The 27,188-nt window shown below is 36.3% G+C and overlaps 1 protein-coding gene across 4 annotated transcripts in view; it reads right to left on the reverse strand.

Annotated features, from left to right (window-relative positions):
* Positions 1-27,188, reverse strand: part of ATG4C (autophagy related 4C cysteine peptidase) — a 90,862-nt gene that overhangs the window by 19,385 nt on the left and 44,289 nt on the right. For all 4 annotated transcript variants that reach the window (XM_067006793.1, XM_059063948.2, XM_067006786.1 and 1 more), the window contains exons 4-9: positions 16,435-16,668; positions 13,617-13,947; positions 11,454-11,524; positions 5,421-5,557; positions 1,056-1,134; positions 320-396 (exon numbers count right to left, since the gene is read on the reverse strand). In XM_067006793.1, the coding sequence (XP_066862894.1) occupies positions 320-396; positions 1,056-1,134; positions 5,421-5,557; positions 11,454-11,524; positions 13,617-13,947; positions 16,435-16,668 (929 nt within the window). The remainder of the gene's footprint in view (positions 1-319; positions 397-1,055; positions 1,135-5,420; positions 5,558-11,453; positions 11,525-13,616; positions 13,948-16,434; positions 16,669-27,188) is intronic.

The following is a 27,188-nucleotide window of genomic DNA, read 5'->3' on the forward strand; positions in this document are numbered from 1 at the left end:
CATTTTAAATTCTTCAGTACTATTCAGCTGTATATGTACAAAATTACTTGGAGGCTTGATCATTCATTTTGGTAGGGCTAGGGTATCTAACAAGTTAGAGACAAAGATAAATGAAGAAGAAAGTATATTGTAAATTAAAATTCAGCACCGAATTATTTAAACTTTGACCGTTGTATGTATTATGGGTTTACAAATTAGTAAAATATTTATTATTAACTTGTAACTGTGATACCATAAAAGCGTAGCTGCCTAGCACATCTCTAAATTAGAATTTGCTTCATATGGTAAGAAATCAGTACCAGCTCTTTATCCACAGTACCTCAAGAGGGAAATCCTTTATGCTGACATCTACAAAAGATTGGCAGTAATGAGGATCCATGTAAATCAAACTGTCATCTACAAGGACAAAACAGAAGACAAGTAATTCAAAAAACACCTTATTATTACACTGCTTACAATCCAATTTCTATGTAGAATAGCTGAAAAAAATCTGGGAGTAACAGCTTGCCAGACTGATATTCATTGACTGAAACATAGGTTTGCACAGGACAGATTAACTTTTGCATAATCAAATATGCTTGTATAAGCAGAATTTTTATAAAGTGATGAGACTGTCATTTAATTTTTGGTGATAAAATTACTTTCACAAACACACAATTATATTCTACAGTTTGCATATGAAAAATGTATTGCACTACTTTATCCTGACAGGAAGAACATATTGCTTGTCATTTTATCATCAACTAGCACCACTAAAACTGATAAAAGGTAAATATGTAAATAGCAACTGCCAGAATGTGGCAGCAATGTCTTCTAAAGTTTAGTAAAACCAATAAATTATGCCTTGTTTATGCAATAACAGAAATTAAATATACATTTTACAGAATCCAATTATGCTGTGGACCAAATGACAAATGAGTGGCTATGGTAGGACTGATGAATTTATAAGGTACTCATTTTGCTCCGTTAATCATCCTGTTTCTAGATGATCCTATATTAACTTTCCAACTTTTAAAAGAAAACAGAGAAGAAATATATTTTACTAAATCACTAACCTTGAAATCCAGCAAAGTAATATGACTGTTTAGGTTTGCCACCAACAATACCCACACAATATTCAAGGCTTAAAATACCCTGCCAAAATAAATTAATTCAGATTTAGAGTCAAAAGACAAATGATAATTATTCAAAACAACCAAATTTGTATTACTAATAGTAGTAGTAGTTCCCAAATTTTTCACCACCAGTTTTCTTTTTATTACATTTTCCCCATGTTCTGAAATCCTTTTGTCCACCAAACTATCTTCCATTTTCTTTAAACCATTCAACAACATTAAACAACTACTATGTGCCAGTTATAGAGATAAACAACATAACCATGGAAAGGCAATAAAAATGCCTGCCAAAGTCAAAACATTTGGCCTTCCAGTTAGCTGGTGCAGCCTTGCTGTGATCAATGTAGTATTTTCATCAGGCTTTTTGAAATGCTAGAAATAATTATTAGACATTGTTACTGTTTTCACTGAAACTTGAGTCTTAGAATCACAAACTAAAAAACATTTTTAATCAATGGCATTCATGACAAAATTTTTACGCTACTTCATTTGGAATAAAGACTAATGAAAACAATTTAATTCAAGGAAAATAATAATTATTACTGTATTTAAACTCAGTTTATTTTACTAATCATAAAATATCAGTGATACCTCAATAAATTGTTTAATATTTCCCTCAGTGTCTATTCTAAGCAGTACTCTATTTAAGCTGGGACAAATAATTCTATACTTTTTTAAAAAACATGTCCATGAAGTGGAGTCAATTAAAAACATGTCCAGTGGAATCAATTAATATCCTATCAATAGTTTCTGCATTAATTTTAGCATATATTATGTTAGAAAACACTAATAATGATAAAGTATAAGTTATAAAACCCCAAAATATTAAACAATAAACTTTCCTTCTCTTAAATAAGAGGATGTTTCAAAATCTAGAAGATACAAAAAATAGACTGTATGAACAAATGCTTTTTTCCTTTAACAAGTAAACAAACCACAGTTTTGTTTAAACTTAATTATTTTCTTAAAAATAATATGTGGTGGTTATTGAAAAAACACACAGAGAAATTTCCCAAAACCCCAACACTCATCATTATTAACATTTAGGAGAATATCTTCTTGACATCTGTCTATATTACATATATTCACATATAGATTTATAAATACAATTTTATATATATGGCATATATAACATATGCCACTGTAACTTTTGTCATTCATTATCTCATAAACACCTTTTTCTATCAGTAAATATAGATCTATATTATAATATTTAATGGCTGTAAATTTTGTATATTTGCAGTCTTGTGAAAATATCATAGAGGTTTTTTTGGAAAGGAGAACTGCACTGAAGAAATTACAGAAACAGAGAAGGCATATAAAGTTAAAATTTTAGAGCTAACTAAAAAATAAATTAAGATGAAATTATACCAAAAAACTTGATAATAATAGTTATTATTATTCTATTGTTATTATCATTCTATTAACAGTTCTATTATTCTATTGCTTTCCCCCTAAATAGAAATCCTTAACTCAATTAGAGAGTGCCTTACTTTAATCTCAGGCAATCTGATCAGCTGAAATACAGTGTTTCTGATATAGGGACCCATGAGGAAGTGAAAGTTGTAAGTCCCTCATAGCCAAGAAAAAAAAGAAAAAATACATATATTTATAGCAAGAATCATCACAGACTCTCTTCAGATAAAGAATGATTTCAGGTAATGGAAGAAAGACTTTGGTTCTTGACACCTATATTTCCTTTTCAACAGATTAGAGCAGATTTAGCAATAAACACTTATAAGTAGATTAGGAGCTAAAATGCCACTACATATAAGAAGCTGGGGCTTCCCTGGTGGCGCAGTGGTTGAGAATCCGCCTGCCGATGCAGGGGACACAGGTTTGTGCCCCGGTCCGGGAAGATCCCACGTGCCGCAGAGCGGCTGGGCCCGTGAGCCATGGCCGCTGTATCTTTGGAAACTTGAAACACTATTCAGTTCCTAAAAAAGCTTTTTCACAGTTATCTAGTGGTGAGAATTAATTGAGCTGTATCCATGCAGCAATAAATAAGACTGAAGTAATCAGTCAAAAATGAAAGTCCTAATTTGTCTTGCTGAAGAAAGAGAACATATTGGATTTTCCTCATTCCAGGTCCTTTTAAAAGTAAATAAATAAGTAAACTTCCTGTGGTAAGAGCTGATAAAGCACCACACCAAATTTCTTTCTCCTCACAGAATGCAGCAGGAAATGGTAACCATCTCTGAAATACTGTGGAATTACCTCAATCAATAAATTTTAAAACTAGAATTGAATGGTGAATTTTAGAGAGTATAATGCACAGTGGTTTGGCAGGAAAAAAATACAGCTGCTGACTAAGGAGGAGGAGGAAGAAGTGTAGTGGGGGGCAGTGGGCAGGGCAGTGATGGAGGTACAGGAGGAGGTGGAGAAGGAGGAGAAGAAAAGGGAGAGGAAATGGAAGAGAAAGATTACTTTTCTTTTAGGGCTATTAGACACACTATTTTTTCACTGCTAACTGAATGACTCTTTACATGCTCTCCTTTTGGCTTCTGACCCAACCACGCCCTGACCAACCACAACATAACACTACTTCACTCAGCCATTTCAGCCACTTTTACCTGAGAGTTGAAAATTTTAAATGTATTAATAGTCACTACTCTAAAAGGGGACTGTAGCATAAATTAAATTAGTAGAAGCTCAAAGAAATGTTACATTTTAGAGAGTCCATATTTTAGGGGAAAATATGAAAAACAACAAAAGTTCTGGTCTCTGTCACCAGTTTGTTATCCGAATTTGAACATATCACTTAACTTCTATCATTTCTGTTTTATAAAGACAATCTAGTTCCTAGCTAGTATGAGGGTAAAATGAGATAAATCTGTATTAAAAGTGTTATACAAATATGAGAGTTAACAAATATTTGCTGAGCAGCTCCTATATGCTAGGTACTAAGGATCACTTTAACAGCTAACCATGGTTTGTTTAACTACAATGCAGGCTCCAATGAATCACTCAACAGCGTTAAGCAGTCCTGCCATCTGATAACTTTTATGAACACCACCAAACATCAAAGCCCTCAGCCAGATGAAGCATGCCTCAAAGCTATCTGCAGTCCATTTCACCAGGAGTCGGGGTTTGGCAAAAGAGTCAGTTCCGAGACTGCCTCAATTTCTGATCTTCTCATGGTAGTAGAGAAGGCAGGGGAATTCATTTCAGATTTGGTTACAACCAACAGAGACATGACAACATGCGAGAAGTCTCGAAACCCTCCGTGGATCCACTAGATGAAATGGTTCATATCTTCTCACATTCCACCAATAATTCTACTAAAGAGTCCACATGTTAGAAATCAAAACCCCACTTTTATCTAGGGTATGTATATGTTATTGGTTATAGTACTGGTATTATTAGTAACAAGTATGCCTGCAACAGTTTAGTAATGATTAGGAAAAGCCAATATACCAGCTAGAAGACTTCCATATACCACATATTGAAAATAACTGCTCTAGGTTTTTAGAATTGGTATAATCTAGAGTAAGGATATATGTTCTACCTATACACATAGGGACCACAATATGGGGTTAATGCTTCATGTGGGGAACAAATCTAAACTTTATTTCAAGATTACTATATGCCATAACACTCCATTCAAAGAGGAATTCTATATCTGGTCTTGAGTTTATTAAAACTATGAAAATAATATAAATAATATACTGTCAACTAGAAACTAAGTATTTCAAAAGTTAAAGTTTTGTGACAAGATAACCTAATTAGACAGGTTCTTTTGGAAAAATGAATTATGTGTTCTGAAATAGAACAGATTTTTAACTGGTTAATATGAAGAAAACAAAGTTGGAAGCTCCCCATACTATCTTTATCATTTTGGTCTACATAAATAAGTATTCTACCTACTGATGGACCTTATGGTAGCACAGGAAACAAACTAAGAGATAATGCAGCAGCAATTAAAAAAAAACTCATTTTGTTTCAATAATTACCTAGATATAGTTTAATGTGGGTTTTATGAATAAACAAAGATACATACTTTTAAAAATCACAAATATGGATGATGGGAACTGTAGATATATTTCAGACTATGATTATTGCTGCACTGTATCCCCCTGATTATCTGCAAAGATTAAAAGCCTTTTTATTTTGTCATAGAACACCTTATTCTTCAAATCACATCTGATCTTGTAATACTGAAATTTAAGATCTCTAATGTCAAACTTTACAATCTACAACTATAAAATCATCACTACCCATTTCATAGAAAAAAGATTGCAAACCTTCTCTATTTTTCATATCAGCCAGCATTGCCTTCAAAAAATTTTAGCTCTTATTTCATACCTTTACAAAATCTAAATAGTCGGCATTGGTTCTTTCTCCACCAAGTCTAACAGGAACTAGAATAATAACAGCTTTGTCATCTGTATTATCAGAGGCCATGGAAGTGCACTGTTTATCAATTACATCAGAACTGTAAACTGAGGAAAAACACAATTAATATGTATTACATTTTATAAAAATTATTTTCAGAAACATTTGTACCCTAATTTCCCCCCCCACAATGGCCAGTCATATGATCTCTGACATCACTAACAAGGTCTCAATGAGTTAAAAAATACATACCTCATTTATGCATTCAATAGATATTTATTAAATAACTACTATATGGCACTGGGTCCTCAGCAGTGAGCAAAATGGAGAAAAACCCCTGCCCTCATAAGGCATACCATCTAACAGGGAAGTTGACAATAAATAAGTAAAATATAAGATATGTCAGATGATGATAGGTGCTTTCAAGAAAAACAAGGGAGAAAATGATTGATAAGAAATGTAGAGAAGGGATGCAATTTAAAATAAGGTGGTAGGGAAGTCAAGACTTAAAGAAAGAAAGAAACCAAGAAATGCAGATACCTGGGGGAAAGATATTCCACATAGAAAGATCAGCAAGTGCAAAAGTCTTAAAGCAGAAGCATTGCCAGCTTGTTCCAGGAATAAGAGAGCAGTGCCTCTGCAGGGAAGTGAGAAAGGGGTACAATAGTAGAAAATGAGGTTAGGAGATAAAGTTACAGATGGGGAGAGAACGAAGACAGATTGTGGGAAATCTTAAAAGCCATTAATAAAGACTTAGTCTTTACTTTGAGTGAGATGGGAAGCCGCTGAAGAGTTTTTTAGGAAAGGAATGTCCTGCTCTGATTTATACTTTACCAGTCTGGTTCCTGTGTTAACAGACTGCAGAGGGCAAGGGCTGAAGCACAGAGAAGTTAGAAAGCCACTGCAGGAACCCAGCAAGAGATGATGGTGGCTTGAACAAAGGCAGTAATTGCCAAGATATGGAACGGTCATGGAATGATCATGTGCAGGTGGTGAAAACTGATCAGTTGAAAATGAAGAACTCCCTAATATATTAAACATAAGATGTGAGAGGAAAAAAGGAGTCATATATAATTTGAGTGGTTTTCATATAAGCAAACAGAGTAGGCAGGCTGCCATTTACAAAGACACAGAAGACTGTAGGAAGGGAAAATATAGAAAAGAGGAGTGGGAATTCAGTTTCAGAAATGCTAAGTTTGAGATATCTATTAGACAAGCAAGCAGGGAGGATGAGTAGGCAGGTAAGGACATAAAAGCCTGCATTTGGGGACAGCTCTGGGATGGAGCTATAAATTTGGGAATTGACAGGACCCAGATGGTACCGTAAAGCTATGAGACTGGGTAAATCCAAATCTGTATACATAGAAAAAAATGCTGAGATCTAAAGACGTAGCACAACACACCAAGTACTTTATAGATAGGGGGATAAGGAAGAATCCGCACAGGAGACCGTGAAGGAGCAGACACAATGGTAAAAGGAAAACCTGAAGAGTAGTGTTCTGGAAAGTAAGTAAACAAAACATTACAAGGAGTGGGGGAGAAGTCAACAGTGTCAAATGCTTCTGACAGGTTGTGAGGTAAAGACTGAGAAGTGACAACTGGATTTAGTGAGATTAAACTATTGACAAGAGTAGTTTTGGTAGTGATGAGAGCCTAAGTGGATAGTTCAAAAGAAAATGGGTGGATTTGGTGGAAGCAAATACAGAAAAACTTTATTCTGTTTTGTTCAACAAAAAAAAATAGTTTTATTCAAACCTTACTTTACACCCATACTCCCTGTCAGCAAACTCTTTTACTCATCCACAGTTAGCTGATTAACAAATTCTGCCACTGCTGTCCCAGTTCTTCCCTAAATTCCAAATTTAGATTATGAGCTATCATAGTCTCCTGTTCACCCACTTCCCTATCCCCCATAGTAAGTCTAAACCAAAGCCACAAAAATGGAAAAACAGTTCTTTCCATGTTTCAATTCTGTCATCTTATTTTTGCTAAACTACTCAGTAAAGCCTTCTAATTATAAACCTTTAAATTCTCTCACTTTTCTGAGGCAGTGCACACATGACCATCCCTATCTTCCACTTTCCACTAGTAATAGTATTTCCACTAGCATACACAACAAGTTCTTCCTTATCAAATGCTTCTTACCCTTCAATCTAATTCAACATACATTGACTGACGGCCAACTAGTTATTGAAGTTTTCTATGCCAGAGAAATATAAAAGCAAATAAGATACTTACTTCACAGTGTCTGGCTCAATTGTTTTGGTATTTTTCCTTCACTTTCAACATATGTAAGGGCTATGAAATAATCCAGTTCCATAACACAGGCTCACTACAGCAGTGATTGCCAACCAAATGGTTCTGGTACCTTTCCCCTACCCCTGCTACCTTAATAATCATTATCTACAAGGAGATACAGAAAAGCACAAGGTGATATTAAAGTGAATTACAAGCACAATATTTAATAGAGGTATTTCCAAAATGTTACAGAACACAGAATAATAAACTAATTCTACCTGATGGGAGTTGGTAAAGGCTTCACCAAAGGTGTACCTTTGAGCATGTTCATAAAGAATGAGTAAGAGTTAACAAAAGGAGTTTTAATAATAAGGGGCATTCTAAGCAGAGGCAATAATACCAGCAAAGATATGGAAAAAAGATAATGATAGTATGCCCAAGGAATGGCTTGCAGGTTGATGGTACTTTGGTGTATCAGCATGGAAGATAGTGTTGAGAGGTGATGCTGGAAATGTAGGTCAAGACAAATGGTAAAGAACTTCATGTCTTTACATGCTACAACAACCTGAGACTAGAGTTAATAGACAGTCAATGGTTTTAAATTAAGGGACATGATCAATTTCATTCGATCAGATGAATGAGGAAAAGAAAAGAAAGGGAAATCAAGTTAAAGTCCAAGTTAGAGATAAGGGTCTGATCTAAATCAATGAGAGTGAAGAAGAGAGAACAGATTTCAGATGCATTTTTTAAAGTATAATTTGTTAAGCTTTGGTTGACTAACTAGATATAAGCAACGAAAAAAGAGTCAAGAATAATTATACACGCATGTGGACATGATACTATTAGTGAAGAGAAAATAGAAAGCAAGAAAGGAGTGGTGTAGAGGGGAATGACAGGTTTAATCTTAAACACACTGAATTTGAAGTGTTTGTAGAACATCCAGATGGAAATATTTGAAGGACAGCAGAAAATACGAGTTACCTCATATTAACAAAAGTAGCACTAGAAATGCAGTTTTAGAAGTCCTAGTATATAGAGCACAGTCCTAACTACTTAGAGGCATGGAAAAATATGCAATTACAAAGGAAGAGAATACAGAATGAGAGGAAGAGAAAATGAATAGAAAGTGGAGCTTTTAAAAACCCTAATGAAGATGGGGGTATGGAGGGGAATTATTAATAGACTCTGGCTTCACCTAGTTCCTAACCTCACAATCTATCAAAATGCACTACAGTAATAAAAACATTACCTTTAGAATTTTAAACATCAGTGTTCAAAATTTTAAGATCTACTTCAAATTACACAAACCACTTAGATATTGAGTAGCTTTGTGTTTTTTAATTAACTAACAATATGTAACACATAAGACCAAGGCTGATTGATATCAATAAAAGCACAAAAGGCAAATTCATAAATTATTTAATAACTAATTGTTTAAGCACATCCTCTGGCTTAATTAGAACTCTTAACACAGTACATTTTACTTGCAAGATTTCCTACCTGAAAAACAAATACAGTACCTGCAAAATTCACACACTCATCTGAAAACTTAAAACTTTCTTGTTCATATGGCTATAATCATGGCTTATCAGTCTTTCTTAAAAATCCAATTAACCTTAACAAAAGGCCAAACAAAATGCACATGTATTTGGTAACGATTATATCCACACTATAAACACTAGTCAGTTACCAGGGTAATCTCAAGCATTTTGAAAATACCCTTATATTAAACATAATTGAAGTATATTTAACTTTCCCAAAACATTAACATATTTTATCCTCTTAACAGCATTTCGGTAAAAAATAAACAACATGAGGTGGTTTATTTTGAAGGCACTTTTATTTTATTAGGAAATTAAGGTCTCTATTTTATCCCCAATAGAGTTTCAAAATTACTATAGATACTGGTCATTAAACAGAATACCCATAACAATAAAACAAAGCAACATTCTGGACAATAGCTGCATCATGATCAGATGATTTACTGAAGGGCTAGTGAGAAACAAGTCAAACAGAGAATTTTCCTTCCTTGAAACACATCCCCAATGAGATGACACATGACAGACATGCACCCCCACAAGTATATATCTATGTTAAATTTTCCCACCTATCTTTTTTAAGTAGTCATTTTAAATATTGAAATTTTCCTTAAGAACTTACTTTAATATTGCAACTAACAATTCATAGTATATAGTCAATCAAGAAATATTTAACCAGTGCCTATACAGGGTACAGTGTAGGAAAAAAATGTGTAAAACATGGTCTCTACTTTCATCATTTACAGTATAATTGGTATAAGCTAAATACTTATGAAAAATCTAATTATAAATGGTATTGGGAAAACTGGAAAGCCTCATGCAAAAGAATAAAATTGGACCACTATCTTATACCATACACAATAATTAAATCAAAATTGATCATCAAAGATTTGAACACAAGACCTGAAACCACAAACTCCTAGAAGAAAACAGGCGGAAAGCTCCTTGACATTGGTCTTGGTGATAATTTTTTAAATTTGACACCACAAGGTAACAAAAGCAAAAATAAACAAAGGAGAATACATCAAACTAAAAAGCTTCTGTACAGCAAAGGAAACCATCAACAAAATGGAAAGGTAACTTACCAAATAGAAGAAAATATTTGCAATCATATATCTGATAAGGGGTTAATATCCAAAATATACAAAGAACTCACATAATTCAACATCAAAAAAACAAATAATCAAATTAAAAAACTGGGCAGAAGATCTGAAGAGATATTTTTCCAAAGAAGCCATACAAATGGCCAACAGGTACATGAAAAGGTGCTCAACATCACTAATCATCAGAGAAATGCAAATCAAACCACAAGATATCATCTCACACCTGTTAGAATGGTTATTATCAAAAAGACAAGAAACAACAAATGTTGTTGAAGATATGGAGCAAAGGGAACCCTCGTGCACTGTTGCTGAGAATGTAAGTTGGTGCAGTCACTAAGGAAAACAGTACAGTGGTTCCTCAAAAAATTAAAAATAGAACTACAATGTGATCCAGCAATTCAACTTCTGGGTATTTATCTGAAGAAAACGAAACCACGATCTCAAAAAGATAAATGCACCCCTTTAATCACTACAGCATTAGTTACAATAGCCAAAATATGGAAACAACCTAAGTGCCCATCAATGGATAATGGATAAAGAAAATGTGGTACGTATATACAGGGGAATATTATTTAGCCATAAAAAAGAATGAAATCTTGCCATTTGTGACAACATGGATAGACCCTGAGGGCGTTATGCTAAGTGAAATAAGTCAGACAGAGAAAGACACATACTGTATGATCTCACTTATATGTGGACTCTAAAAAGCAAAACAAAATGAATAAACAAAACACCAAGCTCACACATACACAGAACAGACTGATGGCTGGCAGAAGTGGGATGGGGGGACACAATGGGTGAAGGACACTAAAAGGTACAAGTGCCAGCTATAAGATAAATAAGTCATAAGGATATAATGTACAGCATGGGGATTGGCACTATAGTTAATAATACTGTATTGTATATTTGAAAGTTCTCATCACAAGAAAAAAAATTTTCTAACTATGTATGGTGACGGATGCTAACTAGACTAATTATGGTGATCATTCACAGTATATACAAATATTGAATCATTATGTTATACATCTGAAACTAGTATAATGTTATATATCAATTATACCTAAAATTTTAAAAAGGTCTGACCAAATAAATGGATAGAAAGAATTATATAATACACTCCTCACCTGTACAATCTTGTGCAACATAAATAGTTATTCCTTGTAAATCTGGGTGTCTTGCTTCTTCAACTGCTTTTCTAAGAAAATAACAAGCATTATCCTTTAAAATCCTAACAAAGATTTCCAGTTAATAACAAAAGATTTAATTTAAGGGAAAAGAAAGACATCATCTCCTTGACTTTCCTATTTAAACGATAGCGTCTGCTTTCAAAACTATCATCTGAATGGTATCAAAAATCAAGTCAGGGCTTCCCTGGTGGCGCAGTGGTTGAGAATCCGCCTGCCGATGCAGGGGACACGGGTTCGTGCCTCCGTCCGGGAGGATCCCACATGCCGCGGAGCGGCTGGGCCCGTGAGCCATGGCCGCTGAGCCTGTGCGTCCGGAGCCTGTGCTCCGCAACGGGAGAGGCCACAACAGTGAGAGGCCCGCATACCGAAAAAAAAAAAAAAAAAAAAAAAAAAAATCAAGTCAACTTTTTCAAAGTAGAATATTACACTAAATTACTCACAAAACATTAAAACATAAGTATAAAAGACATATTTTAAAATTCTTGGGTACAAAGGTGTGAACCCCACACTGCCCCCACAAAAAGAATTTTTTCTCTCAAACTCACCTGGCTATATTAAATGTTTTCTACCCAGTGGTATTACAATATGCTTCAAGGTTTGCTTCATATTAACTTACACTACTGAATAGCAAAGTATGATTGTCCTCTGGTACACTTATGAAAGATTTTTTCTTTTCTTTAAACAATAGCATGACTTTTTTCCTTCATTCAAAAACCTCTATGACCTGAACAAATGAATTTCCTACTTTCAAGTCTTAGAATTCTATAAGGAAAACTGCAAATTGAAAAATATTTCCAAGTGAGTATAATATTCTCAATGGTGCACATGAAGTTAAAGAAAAATCACAACAATATATGTAAAAGGTAATTACACAAACTGTGGAAAAATACTTTTATTTAACTGTATCTTTATAATTTTTTAACTTAACATGCCTTATTATGCATGTTATATTACCACATATTAGTATGTGCTAATATAAAAGAGGGATGGGAAAACTATGGCCCATAGTCCAAGCATGACCTGTGGCCTGTTTTTGTACAGCCTGAAAGCTAAGAATGGACTTTAGTTTTCAACAACTGTAAAACAAAAAAAGAAAAAAAAGAGCAAAATGAGCAATAGAGCCCTTATATAGCCTGCAAAGCCTAAACTATTTACCATTAGGCCTTTTATAGAAAAAGTGTTCTGATCCCTGGGATACAGAACATAACATCTTGAAGAGTAGAAACCATGCTTTTATGATTATGTTTTTATACATGTCATACCAAGCTGGACTTGAAATTATTAACAATCCATTTAATAATATTAGGCAACTACTTTTTCAACTATAAGCATCTGACCTATAAAATATAAAAGCCTGTTAATAAGCAAAAAAAACCTTTGTACTAATTTGGATTTTGTATATTATTCTAAATAGACTAAATTTACTATAACATGCTATACTTGGATGACAATATTAATGATTCAGTTAATAATAATAGTGGGACACAATAAATAAGACAATTTGTTTAAAAACTTAAGTAGCATCCAAATAATTGGCACATAAAAAGCTGAGGTATAGTGAAATCTGACTTTCAACTTTTTTCTAACTACTCTGAATGTCACAGACACTTTATTTTACTATGATATAATTATAATATTAATAGTCCCATACATTTACAATTCACAAGAATTGATGTGTGCAAAGAAATGCTGAAAACATCAATTTTAGCTCTTGACACTTCATTACACTATCAGTACATTACAGGCCCCAGGTTACATTATTAAAAAAAAAACTATTATGTTATGCATGTTCCAAGGTTGAAAGAGTTGTTAGTTTTTAGAACATTTCAATAAGGTAGTCTAATGAAAACCTGGTTAGAAAGAGACCTTGGATACCATACCTATTAGCAAAAGAAGAAAAATTTGTCAGTAGATAAATTAAATGTAACTAGAATCACAATATGTCTTGTTTTTTCCCTAACAGTAAATGAAAGCTATTTTATGAATATTCTCATACAGTTAGACTTTAAAAGTTCCAATAATATATATGCACTGCAAAAATCACTATCTCTGGGCCTGAGGACCTCTGTCACAAGATGAAAGATTTTAAAACAATTTTACCTTAAAATGTGAGCAACCACAGCTGGTCCATACCAATCTCCAGCTTTTTTCCCAGACTTCTTTCCATATTCTATTAGTTGATGTAAACCAAAGAGAGCCAAGGGGGAATCACCAAACCAAGAGATGATTTTCCTGTGATAAATTTCATTTTGCATTTCACGATCATCAGAATATCTCCCGATTGTTTCCTTCAGAGAAATTGTTGGGGTTTTGAGTTCTCTTTCCGCTGAAAGCGATGCTTCAAATGATGCAGTAAATTTTTTTACAGTGTTGTAAGTCCATGAATCAGAGTCTGAATTTTCAATGTTCAAAGCATCAGGCCAGGTCCAAGCTATAGCAGTTCCAAAGCAAGGTGTTCAGATATTTTAAATAGTTAGACTTCAACAATTCTACTAAAATAAGTATGTAGCATTTAAAGTCATATGGGTTACTAAACTAAAATAGCAAAGTCAGAAATAGGCAAATTTATAGTGACAGAAAGTAGATTAATGGTTGCTATTGGGAATGACTGCTAATGGGTATGAGGTTTCTTTGGGGGAAGATGAAAATGTCCTAAAATTAGATTATGGGGATAATTGTAGAACTCTATAAATATACTAAAAACCACTGAATTGTTGTTCACTTTAAATGAGTGAAATTATGGTATGTTGATTGTATCTAAATAAAGCTGTATAAAAAAACAAACATACAAGCAGAGGAAACATGCCAATATACCAATGATATTTACTTTTGAGTTGAAATATTATACTCTGGACTTTTCTGTAGTTTCTACAATTTTTTAAATGGGGATATACTACATATAATCAGGAAAAAAATTACCAAAATGAAAGAGAAAAAATAGTAAACTTAGGTACAAATGGACAATTCTGGAATATGTTTTTCTTTCTTTTCTTTTTTTTGACAGTGCTAAGGTGGAATAAAGACTTTCGTATTCCATTACCAGTACTGCTCACCAGACATCCAATCTTGACTACCCAAAGTCACAATAAACATATTCAACTAATAATCATAGTATTTATGAGAGTTTAACTTCAAAAAGTGGATTTTGTTTTGGTTATACGTTAAAATAGAAGTTTGACCTGGAAGTTTAATATTTCTTTACAAGGTGTTTTTTTTTCTCATACAGTCCTTTCAAAATAACTTTATTATTTAGGGAGTAACATCAATTCTCTAGTAAATGAAGTTAATAAATGAAGTCATTAGAGATCAAAGATCCCCCACCAAAATCAATTATATCACTACCTCACTGTTTTCAATAACACAACAGTCCCCAAACATTCATATAATTTCAAGCTAACAAAATGAGTCACAGATTCAGAGACCTAGTCAGGAGTGTGAAAAGTATTCCAATTCTTGTCCATGATTGCATGAGACTATAAATAAATCAACCCAGAAAAAGCTGAAAAATTCCTTTTCCTTGCAATATTCACACTGCTCTTGAATAAACATTCTCTCCAAATGATCTCATCAATAATCCCTACAAAAAGGTTATTAAATATTAGCCATGCATTGCAGAAAATTGTCTGACACTTAAAAAAATATAACGAGGGGCTTCCCTGGTGGCACAGTGGTTGAGAATCTGCCTGCTAATGCAGGGGACACGGGTTCGAGCCCTGGTCTGGGAAGATCCCACATGCCACGGAGCAACTAGGCCTGTGCGCCGAAACTACTGAGCCTGCACGTCTGGAGCCTGTGCTCCTCAACAAGAGAGGCCACGACAGTGAGAGGCCCAGGCACCGTGATGAAGAGTGGCCCCTGCTTGCCACAACTAGAGAAAGCCCTGGCCCAGAAACGAAGACCCAACACAGCCCAAAATAAATAAATAAATAAATAAATAAATAAATTTAAAAAAAAAAACATGGCACAGTAACATTATTTAAATAATACAAAAGGTTATTGAAGTAAATAATACCCAACCATACAATTTAAATATATATATATGACGCTTAGTAATAACCAGATATGATAGCCTAAAATGGTAAACTAAAATCCTCCTACAAATGTATATATTATATAAAAATGAACTAATAGATGGCTTCCCTGGTGGCGCAGTGGTTGAGAATCCGCCTGCTGATGCAGGGGACACGGGTTCGTGCCCTGGTCTGGGAAGATCCCACATGCCGCGGAGCGGCTGGGCCCGTGAGCCATGGACACTGAGCCTGCGCTCTGCAATGGGAGAGGCCACAACAGTGAGAGGCCCACATAGCGGAAAAAAAAAAAAATGAACTAATAGAAATGGTAAGAAAGGTGACACATTGGAAAAAACAGATATATGTAAGTTAGTATCAATGACATTTCTGAGAGTCTAAAAGTTTAAGCATGATGACCTTATTAAGAAAATGCCCTAATCAATTTAACTGATTATAATCACATTTATAAAGATAAAAATAATTTTAAAGCATAAAACTGTAAAATTTCTTAAGATCTAAATAATGTAAAAACATTAACTGCTCAATAATTTTCTGCTCAAAGTCACTGCTGTTGACCTGCCCAGAATTTACTAAACTGGAGATAATCCAGAGTTCAATCAAAAAGAACTAAATGATAACAGCAACAAAAAATCCAAAGACTACTAAAATTTGAACTTAATTAATTCATAGTGGTAGTCATGAATAATACTTATGTTTAACCTGTATGTTTGAAAGGTGAATGGCCCAGTCCAACAAAGATGTTACATGCTAGATTAGTTACAACTTTAGAAGACATACGGGACTCAGGAAATTAACATCAGGGAATTTTATTCAGTTTGCAAGCTAGAGTTCAAATTTTAAAAAAAGTAACAATAACAAAACCCCCCAAAACCAGAGATTTGATTTACCTCTACCAAGGAAGTGTAGTACGAGTCCTTGAGCCAACAGCATCTGGCCAGTTCTTAGTGTACAGCCCCAACCACAGTCTGTGGTCAAAGCTGAGCCTTCTATTGGAGGAAACTCTTCCCTGTAGGTAAGCCATATTCTTGAAATGAAGTCTTTACGAAATTCTTCTACACTGCCCGCAATCACATGATCTTCTATTGTACATCCTGAGCTTACAGGTAACAGTTCATTTTCATCTACAAAATAAAAATATAAACTATACTCTAAATAAATGCAAAGAAATGTCAATAATGGTACTATATTCCCATTACTCTCCATATGGAGCACAGCACAATCTTTCTAATTCTTTTTTTTCAATTTAAATGAAGATAAGTCTCATATTCTGCCTATTCAGGCTGCTATGAAAGTCAAATGAGAATGAATGCTGAAATGTTCTGTACACTCTGGTGCTAACTAATATAAGGTATTATCAGTACAACTGTTGTTAATGATAATATCCTATATTCTGAATATAATCAACTCCCTTATGAGGACATAATATAAAAATATATTTTCTTATTGCCTCATTTGGCTCAGGATATAGATATTAGTGCTCTCTAAAATGAGATTTGCAAATAAAATATCATGATTTGTCAATACGTAAAAATGTATGTAATCACATAACTAATTCTTAAAATCAAATAAAATGTGCACATTGTCATGAATATTTATACTCAAATTATAAAATCAAAACTAACAAGCTAAACAGTAAGAATATAAATTCTTAAATATATTCGTATCCTTTCATGTTGAAGTATATATATTTTTAAATTGTTGTGACCAACATATATCATTTTTAAAGGCTTTTCCAAATTGATTATCTCCTATGCAATTTCTATGTGAAAACTATGGTCACTATTTGCCCAATAATTTACAAAACACTAGTGATCAAAATGAACTAACATTTCTTGATTCTTCCAGACAGAAAGTCTTAGTCATCTTTTCAACCTTAGCATGAAGCACAGTGCCTAGCACAGTGCCTAGATCCTAATAAATGTTGGCTGGTTTGGGTGGGATGCATAGGTAGATAAATCTGCCCATAACTCTCAATTCCAAGGAGTTTAATTTCTAATGCCCTTCTAAAGGATGTTAAAGCAGTTTTATCATGCTTTTATTCCTCATCCTTCCTGCACCTATCCTTTTCAAGCTCATTCTGAAAAAAATTACAATCACCCAAACTTCATAATATTCAGCTTAATGGAGCTAAGTTGTAGCATATAGTGTCAGTGGTAATTAAAAGAATACATGCCAGGGAGACCTTCAAGATGGCAGAGGAGTAAGACGTGGAGATCACCTTCCTCCCCACAAATACATCAAAAATACATCTACATGTGGAACAACTCCTACAGAACACCTATTGAACGCTGGCAGAAGACCTCAGACTTCCCAAAAGGCAAAAAAATCCCCACGTACCTGGGAAGGGCAAAAGAAAAAACAAAACACAAAGACAAAAGAATAGGGACAGGACCTGCCCCTCTGGGAGGGAGCTGTGAAGGAGGAAAGGTTTCCACACACTAGGAAGCCCCTTCACTGGCAGAGACGTGGGGTGACGTTGGAGGAAGCTTCAGAGCCATGGAAGAGAGCGCAGCAACAGGGGTGCAGTGGGCAAAGTGGAGAGATTCCCTCACAGAGGATCACTGCTGACCAGCACTCACCAGCCCGAGAGGCTTGTCTGCTCACCCACCGGGGTGGGTTGGGGGCTGGGAGCTGAGGCTCAGGCTTGGAGCTCAGACCCCAGGGAGAGGACTGGGGTTGTCTGCGAGAAGACAGCCTAAAGGGGGCCAGTGCACCACAGCTAGCCAGGACGGAGTCAGGGAAAGTCTGGACCTGCTGAAGAGACAAGAGACCATTGTTTCAGGGTGCATGAGGAGAGAGGACTCCTTCCCTGTGTGCCCACAGAAGGCAGTGTACCACCTAAACGAGCTCCAGAGACAGGCGCGAGCTGTGGCTAACAGCTTGGACCCCAGAGACGGGCACGGAATGCTAACGCTGCTGCCGCTGCCACCAAAAATCCTGTGTGCAAGCACAGGTCACTAACCCCCCCCAGAAGCCCGTGAAGCCAGCCACTGCCAGGGTCCCAAGATCCAAGGACAACTTCCCTAGGAGAACACACAGTGCGCCTCAGGCTGTTGCAATGTCATGCCAGCCTGTGCCACCACAGGCTTGCCCCACATTCCAATTATGACTATTGTACCCTCTTTCTCCCTGGCCTGAGTAAGCAAGAGACCCCTAATCAGTCTCTGTTTTAACCCCCTCCTGTCTGGCCAGGGAACAGATGCCTGAGGGTGACCTACATGCAGAGGCGGGGCCAAAACCAAAGGTGAACCCCAGGAGCTGTGTGAACAAAGAAGAGAAAGGGAAATTTCTCCGTGCAGCCTCAGGAGCAGCAAATTAAATCCCCACAATCAAGCTGATGAACCCTGCATCTATGAAATACCTGAATACACAACGAATGTTCCCAAAACTGAGGCAGTGGACTTTGGGAGCAACTGTAGACCTGGGGTTTGCTTTCTGCATCTGATTTGTTTCTGGATTTTATGTTTCTCTCAGTTTAGTTTTTAGTGCTTGTTATCATCAGTGAATTTGTTTATTGGTTTGGTTGCTGTCTTCTTTTTTTAATTTCTTATTTATTTTTTTTTCCCCCTTGTTTCTCTTTTTGTGAGTGTGTAAGCATATCTTTCTTTGTGTGGTTTTGTCTGTTTAGGTTTGCTTTTACCGTTTGTCCTAGGGTTCTGACTGTTCTTTTTTAAATTATTATTTCTTTTTATGAGTGTGTGTGTGTGTGTGTGTGTGTGTGTGTGTGTGTGTATACGTTACTTTCTGATTTTGTCTAGTTTTGCTTTTACTATTTGGTTTGGGATTCTATCTATTTTTCTTTCCCCGCCTTTTTTTTCTTCCTTTTCTTCCAAGCCGTGGGCCTGGCAGGGTCTTGGTGCTCTGGCCGGATGTCAGGCCAGAGCCTCCAAGGTGGGAGAGCCAAGTCCAGGACATTGGACCACCAGAGACCTCCCAGCCCCACGTAATATCAATTGGTGAGAGTTCTCCCAGAGATCTCCGTCTCAACACTAAGACCCAGATACACCCAATGGCCAGCAAGCTCCAGTGCTAGATGCCCCATGCCGAACAACTAGTAGGACAAAAAAACAACCACACGCATTAGCATAAGGGCTGCTTAAACTCACACTAAGTTCACAGACATGCCAAAACACGCCACCAGACACAGCCCTGCCCACCAGAAGATCCAGGCCCACCTACCAGAACACAGGCATGAGTCCCCTCCACCAGGAAGCCTACACAACACACTGAACCAACCTCACCATTGGGGGCAGACACCAAAAACAACAAGAACAAAGAACGCACAGCCTGTGAAGAGGAGACCCCAAACACAGTAAATTAAACAAAATGAGAAGACAGAAATATGCAGCAGATGAAGGAGCAAGGTAAAAACCTACCAGACCTAACAAATGAAGAGGAAACAGGCAGTCTAACTGAAAAAGAATTCAGAATAATGGTAGTAAAGATGATCCAAAATCTTGGAAATAGAATGGAGGAAATACAAGAAACGATTAACAAGGACACAGAAGACCTAAAGAGCAAACAGTGATGAACAACACAGTAAATGAAATTAAAAATTCTCTAGAAGGAATCAATAGCAGAATAACTGAGGGAGAAGAACAGATAAGTGACCTGGAAGATAAAATAATGGAAATAACTGCCACAGAGCAGAATAAAGAAAAGCAAATAAAAAGAATTGAGGGCAGTGTCAGAGACACCTGGGACAACATTAAATGCACCAACATTCAAATTATAGGGCTCCCAGAAGAAGAAGAGAAAAAGAAAGGGTCCGAGAAAATATTTGAAGAGATTATAGTTGAAAACTTCCCTAACATGAGAACAGAAAGAGCCACCCAAGTCCAGGAAGCACAGAGAGTCCCATACAGGATAAACACAAGGAAAAACACAGCAAAACAAATATTAAACAAACTATCAAAAACTAAATACAGGGCTTCCCTGGTGGCGCAGTGGTTGGGAGTCCGCCTGCCGATGCAGGAGACACGGGTTCGTGCCCTGGTCCGGGAAGATCCCACGTGCCGTGGAGCGGCTGAGCCCGTGAGCCATGGCCGCTGGGCCTGCGCGTCCGGAGCCTGTGCTCTGCGGCGGGAGAGGCCGCGGCAGTGAGAGGCCCGCATACCGCAAAAAAAAAAAAAAAAAAAAAAACTAAATACAAAGAAAAACTATTAAAAGCAGCAAGGGAAAAGCAACAAATAACATACAAGGGAATCCACATAAGGTTAACAGCTGATCTTTCACCAGAAACTCTGCAAGCAGAGGGAGTAGCAGGACATATCTAAAGTGATGAAAGGGAAAAACCTACAACCGAGATTACTCTACCCCGCAAGGATCTCATTCAGATTCGATGGAGAAATTACAACCTTTACAGACAAGCAAAAGCTAAGAGAATTCAGCACCACAAAACCATTTTTACAACAAACGCTAAAAGAACTTCTCTAGGCAGGAAACACAAGAGAAGGAAAAGACTTACAAAAACAAACTGAAAACAATTAACAAAATGGTAACACGCACATACATATCGATAAATGTAAATGTAAATGTACCTTAAATGTAAATGGACTAAATGCTCCAACCAAAAGACACAGACTGACTGAACAGATACAAAAATAAGACCAATATATATGCTGTCTACAAGAGACCCACTTCAGACCTAGGGACACATACAGACTGAAAGTGAGGGGATAGAAAAAGATATTCCATGCAAATGGAAATCAAAAGAAAACTGGAGTAGCAATTCTCATATCAGACAAAATAGACTTTAAAATAAGGACTATTACAAGAGACAAAGAAGGACACTACACAATGATCAAGGGATCAATCCAAGAAGAAGATATAACAATTGTAAATATATATGCACCCAACATAGGATCACCTCCATATATAAGGCAAATACTAACAGCCATAAAAGGTGAAATCAACAATAACACAACCATAGTAGGGGACTTTAACACCCCACTTTCACCAGTGGACAGATCATCCAAAATGAAAATAAATAAGGAAACACAAGCTTTATATTATACATTAAGCAAGATGGATTTAATTGATATTTATAGGACATTCCATCCAAAGACAATAGAATACACTTTCTTCTCAAGTGCTCATGGAACATTCTCCAGGATAGATCATATCTTGGGTCACAAATCAAGCCTTGGTAAATTTAAGAAAATTGAAATCATATCAAGTATCTTTTCTGACCACACACTATGAGACTAGATATCAATTACAGTAAAAAAAAAATCTGTAAGATATACAAACACATGGAGGCTAAACAACACACTACTTAATAACCAAGAGATCACTGAAGAAATCAAAGAGAAAATCAAAAAATACCTAGAAACAAATGACAATAAAAACACGACAACCCAAAACCTATGGGATACTGCAAAAGCAGTTCTAAGAGCAAAGTTTATATCAATACAACCCTACCTTAAAAAACAAAAAACATCTCAAATAAACAACCTAACCTTACACCTAAAGCAATTAGAGAAAGAAGAACAAAAAAACCCCAAAGTTAGCAGAAGGAAAGGAATCATAAACATCAGATCAGAAATAAATGAAAAAGAAATGAAGGATAAAATAGCAAAGATCCATAAAACTAAAAGCTGGTTCTCTGAGAAGATAAACAAAATTGATAAACCATTAGCCAGACTCATCATGAAAAAAAGGGAGAAGACTCAAATCAATCCAATTAGAAATGAAAAAGGGGAAGTAACAATCGACATTGCAGAAACACAAAGGATCAGGAGAGATTACTACAAGCAACTACATGCCAATACAATGGACAATCTGGAAGAAATGCACAAATTCTTAGAAAAGCACAACCTTCCCAGACTGAACCAGGAAGAAATAGAAAATATAAACAGACCAATCACAAGCACTGAAATTGAAACTGTGATTTAAAATGTTCCAACAAACAAAAGACCAGGATCAGATGGCTTCACAGGTGAAATCTATCAAGCACTTAGAGGACAGCTAACATCTATCCCTCTCAAACTCTTCCAAAGTATAGCAGAGGGAGGAACACTCCCAAACTCATTCTAGGATGCCACCATCACCCTGATACCAAAACCAGACAAAGATGTAACAACAACAAAAAAAACTACAGGCCAATATCACTGATGAATATAGATGCAAAAATCTTCAACAAAATTCTAGCAAACAGAATCCAACAGCACATTAAAAGGATCATACACCATGATCAAGTGGGGTTTATCCCAGGAATACAAGGATTCTTCAATATATGCAAATCAATCAATGTGATACACCATATTAACAAATTGAAGGATAAAAAACATATGATCATGTCAATAGATACAGAAAAAGCTTTTGACAAAATTCAACACCCATTTATGATAAAAACTCTCCAGAAAGTGGGCATAGAGGGAAACTACCTCAACATAATAAAGGCCATATGTGACAAACCCACAGCCAACATCATTCTCAATGGTGAAAAACTGAAAGCATTTCCTCTTAGATCAGGAAGAAGACAAGGTTGCCCATTCTCACTGCTATTATTCAACATAGTTTTGGAAGTCTTAGCCATGGCAATCAGAGAAGAAAAAGAAATAAAATGAATCCAAATCAGAAAAGAAGAAGTAAAACTGTCACTGTTGGCAGATGACATGATACTATACATAAAGAACCCTAAAGATGCTACCAGAAAACTACTAGAGCTAATCAATAAATTTGGTAAAGTTGCAGGATACAAAATGAATGCACAGAAATCTCTTGCATTCCTATACAGTAATGATGAAAAATCTGAAACAGAAATTAAGGAAACACTCCCATTTACCATTGCAGCAAAAAGAATAAAATACCTAGGAATAAACCTAAGAAGATAAAAGACCTGTATGCTGAAAACTATAAGACACTGATGAAAGAAATTAAAGATGATACAAACACATGGAGAGATATACCTTGTTCATGGATTGGATGAATCACATTGTGAAAAAGGCTATACTACCCAAAGCAATCTACAGATTCAATGCAATCCCTATCAAATTGCCAATGGCATTTTTCACAGAAATAGAACAAAAAATTTTACAATTTGTATGGAAACACAAACACTCCAAATAGCCAAAGCAATCTTGAGATAGAAAAACAGAGCTGGAGGAATGAGGCTCCCAGACTTCAGATCACACTACAAAGCTATGGTAATCAAGTTAATATAGTACTGGCACAAAAACAGATATATAGATCAATGGAACAGGATAGAAAGCCCATAGATAAATACGCACATATGGTCACCTTATCTTTGATAAAGGAGGCAAGAGTATACAGTGGAGAAAAGACAGCCTCTTCAATAAGTGGTGCTGGGAAAACTGGACAGCTACCTGTAAAAGAATGAAATTAGAACACTCCCTAACACCATACACAAAAATAAACTCAAAATGGATTAAAGACCTAAATGTAAGGTCAGACACTATCAAACTCTTAGAGGAAAACATAGGCAGAACACTCTATGACATAAATCACAGCAAGATCCTTTTTGATCCACCTCCTAGAGAAACGTAAATAAAACAATAATAAACAAATGGGGCCTAATGAAACTTAAAAGCTTTTGCCCAGCAAAGGAAACCATAAACAAAATGAAAAGACCACCCTCAGAATGGGAGAAAATATTTGCAAACAAAGCAACAGACAAAGGATTAATCTCCAAAATTTACAAGCAGTTCATGCAGCTCAATATCAAAAAAACAAACAACCCAATCCAAAAATGGGCAGAAGACCTAAACAGACATTTCTCCAAAGAAGATATACAGATTGCCAACAAACACATGAAAGGATGCTCAACATCACTAATCATTAGAGAAATGCAAATCAAAACCACTATGTGGGACTTCCCTGGTGGCAGAGTGTTTAAGGATCCACCTGCCAGTGCAGGGGACACGGGTTCAATCCCTGCCCCGGGAAGATCCCACATGCCGCAGAGCAACTAAGCCCGTGCGCCACAACTACTGAGCCTGCGCTCTAGAGTCTGTGAGCCACAACTACTGAGCCCACGTGCCGCAACAACTGAAGCCCATGCACCTAGAGCCCGTGCACTGCAACAAAGAGTAGGCCCTGCTCACCACAACTAGAGATAGCCCGTGTGCAGCAACAAAGACCGAACGCAGCCAAAAATTTTTTTTAAATAAAATAAACAGGAAAAAAATTTTTTAAAATACCAAAAAACCACTATGTGGTATCACCTCACACCAGTCAGAATGGCCATCATCAAAAAGCTACAAACAGTATATGCTGGAGAGGGTGTGGAGAAAAGGGAACCCTCCTACACTGCTGGTAGGAATGTAAATTGATACAGCCACTATGGAGAACAGTATGGATGTTCCTTAAAAACCTAAAAATAGAACTTCCCTATGACCCAGCAATCCCACTACTAGGAATATACCCTGAGAAAACCATAACTCAAAAAGAGTCATGTACCACAATGTTCATTGCAGCTCTATTTACAATAGACAGGACATGGAAGCAACCCAAGTATCCATCGACAGATGCATGGATAAAGAAGATGTGGCACATATATACAATGGAATATTACTCAACTATAAAAAGAAACAAAACTGAGTTATTTGTACTGAGGTGGATGGACCTAGAGTCTGTCATACAGAGTGAAGTAACTCAAAAAGAGAAAAACAAATACCATATGCTAACACATATATATGGAATCTAAAAAAAATGGTTATGAAGAACCTGGGGCAGATAGGAATAAAGACGTAGATGTAGAGAATGGACTTGAGGACACGGGGAGGGGGAATGGTAAGCTGTGACGAAGTGAGAGAGTGGCATTGACTTAATATATACTACCAAATGTAAAACAGATATCTAGTGGGAAGCAACCACATAGCACAAGGAGATCAGCTTGGTGCTTTGTTACCACCTAGAGGGGTGAGATAGGGAGGGTGGGAAGCAGACGCAAGAGGGAGGAGATATGGAGATATATGTATACGTATAGCTGATTCACTTTGTTATAAAGCAGAAACTAACACAACAATGTAAAGCAATTATACTCTGATAAAGATGTGAAATTTTTTTTTTTTTTTCTGGTACACGGGCCTCTCACTGCTGTGGCCTCTCCCGTTGCGGAGCACAGGCTCCAGACACGCAAGCCCAGCGGCCATGGCTCACGGGCCCAGCGGCTCCGCGGCATGTGGGATCCTCCTGGATCGGGGCATGAACCCGTATCCCCTGCATCGGCAGGCAGACTCCCAACCACTGCGCCACCAGGGAAGCCCAAAAAATTTTTATTTATTTATTTATTTATTTATTTTTTTTGTGGTATGCGGGCCTCTCACTGCTGTGGCCTCTCCCGTTGCGGGGCACAGGCTCCGGATGCGCAGGCTCAGTGGCCATGGCTCACGGGCCAAGCCGCTCCGCAGCATTTGGGATCTTCCTGGACCGGGGCACGAACCCGTGTCTCCTGCATCGGCAGGCGGATTCCCAACCACTGCGCCACCAGGGAAGCCCCAAAAAATTTTTAAATTAAATTTAAAAAATAAGATGTGGTGCATATATACAGTGGAATATTACTCAGCCATAAAAAGAAACAAAATTGAGTTATTTGTAGTGAGGTGGATGGACCTAAAGTGTGTCATACAGAGTGAAGTAAGTCAGAAAGAAAAAAAAACAAATACCATGTGCTAACACATATGTATGGAATCTAAAGAAATGGTTCGGATGAACCTAGGGGCAGGTCAGGAATAAAGACGCAGACTAAGAAAATGGACTTGAGGACATGGCAGGTGAGGAGGGTAAGCTAGGACAAAGTGAGAGAGTGGCATTGACATATGTACACTACCAAATGTAAAACAGATAGTGGGAAGCAGCTGCATAGCACAGGGAGATCAGCTTGGTACTTTGTGACCACCTAGACGGGTGGGATAGGGAAGGTGCAAGCGAGGTGCAAGAGGGAGGAGATATGGGGATATGTGTATATGTATAGTTGATTCACTTTGTTATACAGCATAAACTAACAACATTGTAAAGCAATTATACTCCAATAAAGATGTTAAGAAAAAACATGAATACATGGCAAGCCTCTATTATCAATGAATATTTCTGAAGATTAGAGTTTGAATTTAATTCCAAATAGAAATAAAAATACCTGAAAACTAAATATGGCACTACAAATAAGTCCAAAATTTCCACTGTGGGAACATTTACATTTGTTTGAAATTGGATATAATAACACATAACTCTCACAGCTCATCCTGAGGCTTGCCAAACACATAGTTCTAATTTCCTATCTTGACAAAGTAATTAATTCCTTATCCTTTTAAGATCTAGTCTCCTCTTAATATTTACTCTAAATATTATTGTGAAACTCTTCACTCTAAATGAACTTTGTTGTCTTGTTGACTTTCCACTATAATACTACTCCTGCTATTCCACTTTTTGACTAACTTTCCTTTTCACAGTATTAACTAATTATATCTAGAATGCTTTTTATCTACATCTGCTCCACCTCCAGATTTCAAGTATTCTAGAGGAGAAGAAATATGTTTATCTTCTAGACCTCTGAATGTTCAGCACCTAACACAGAGTTCAGTCCAAAGTAGATACACAATAAATATTTGTTTTGCTTTCCTTTTGTTTTCTATGATGGAAAAAAGACTTCTGAGCAGAGGTTTATGAAGAGTGAGAA

Source organism: Kogia breviceps, chromosome 1 (genome assembly GCF_026419965.1).
Source record: "Kogia breviceps isolate mKogBre1 chromosome 1, mKogBre1 haplotype 1, whole genome shotgun sequence".
Taxonomy (NCBI): domain Eukaryota; kingdom Metazoa; phylum Chordata; class Mammalia; order Artiodactyla; family Physeteridae; genus Kogia; species Kogia breviceps.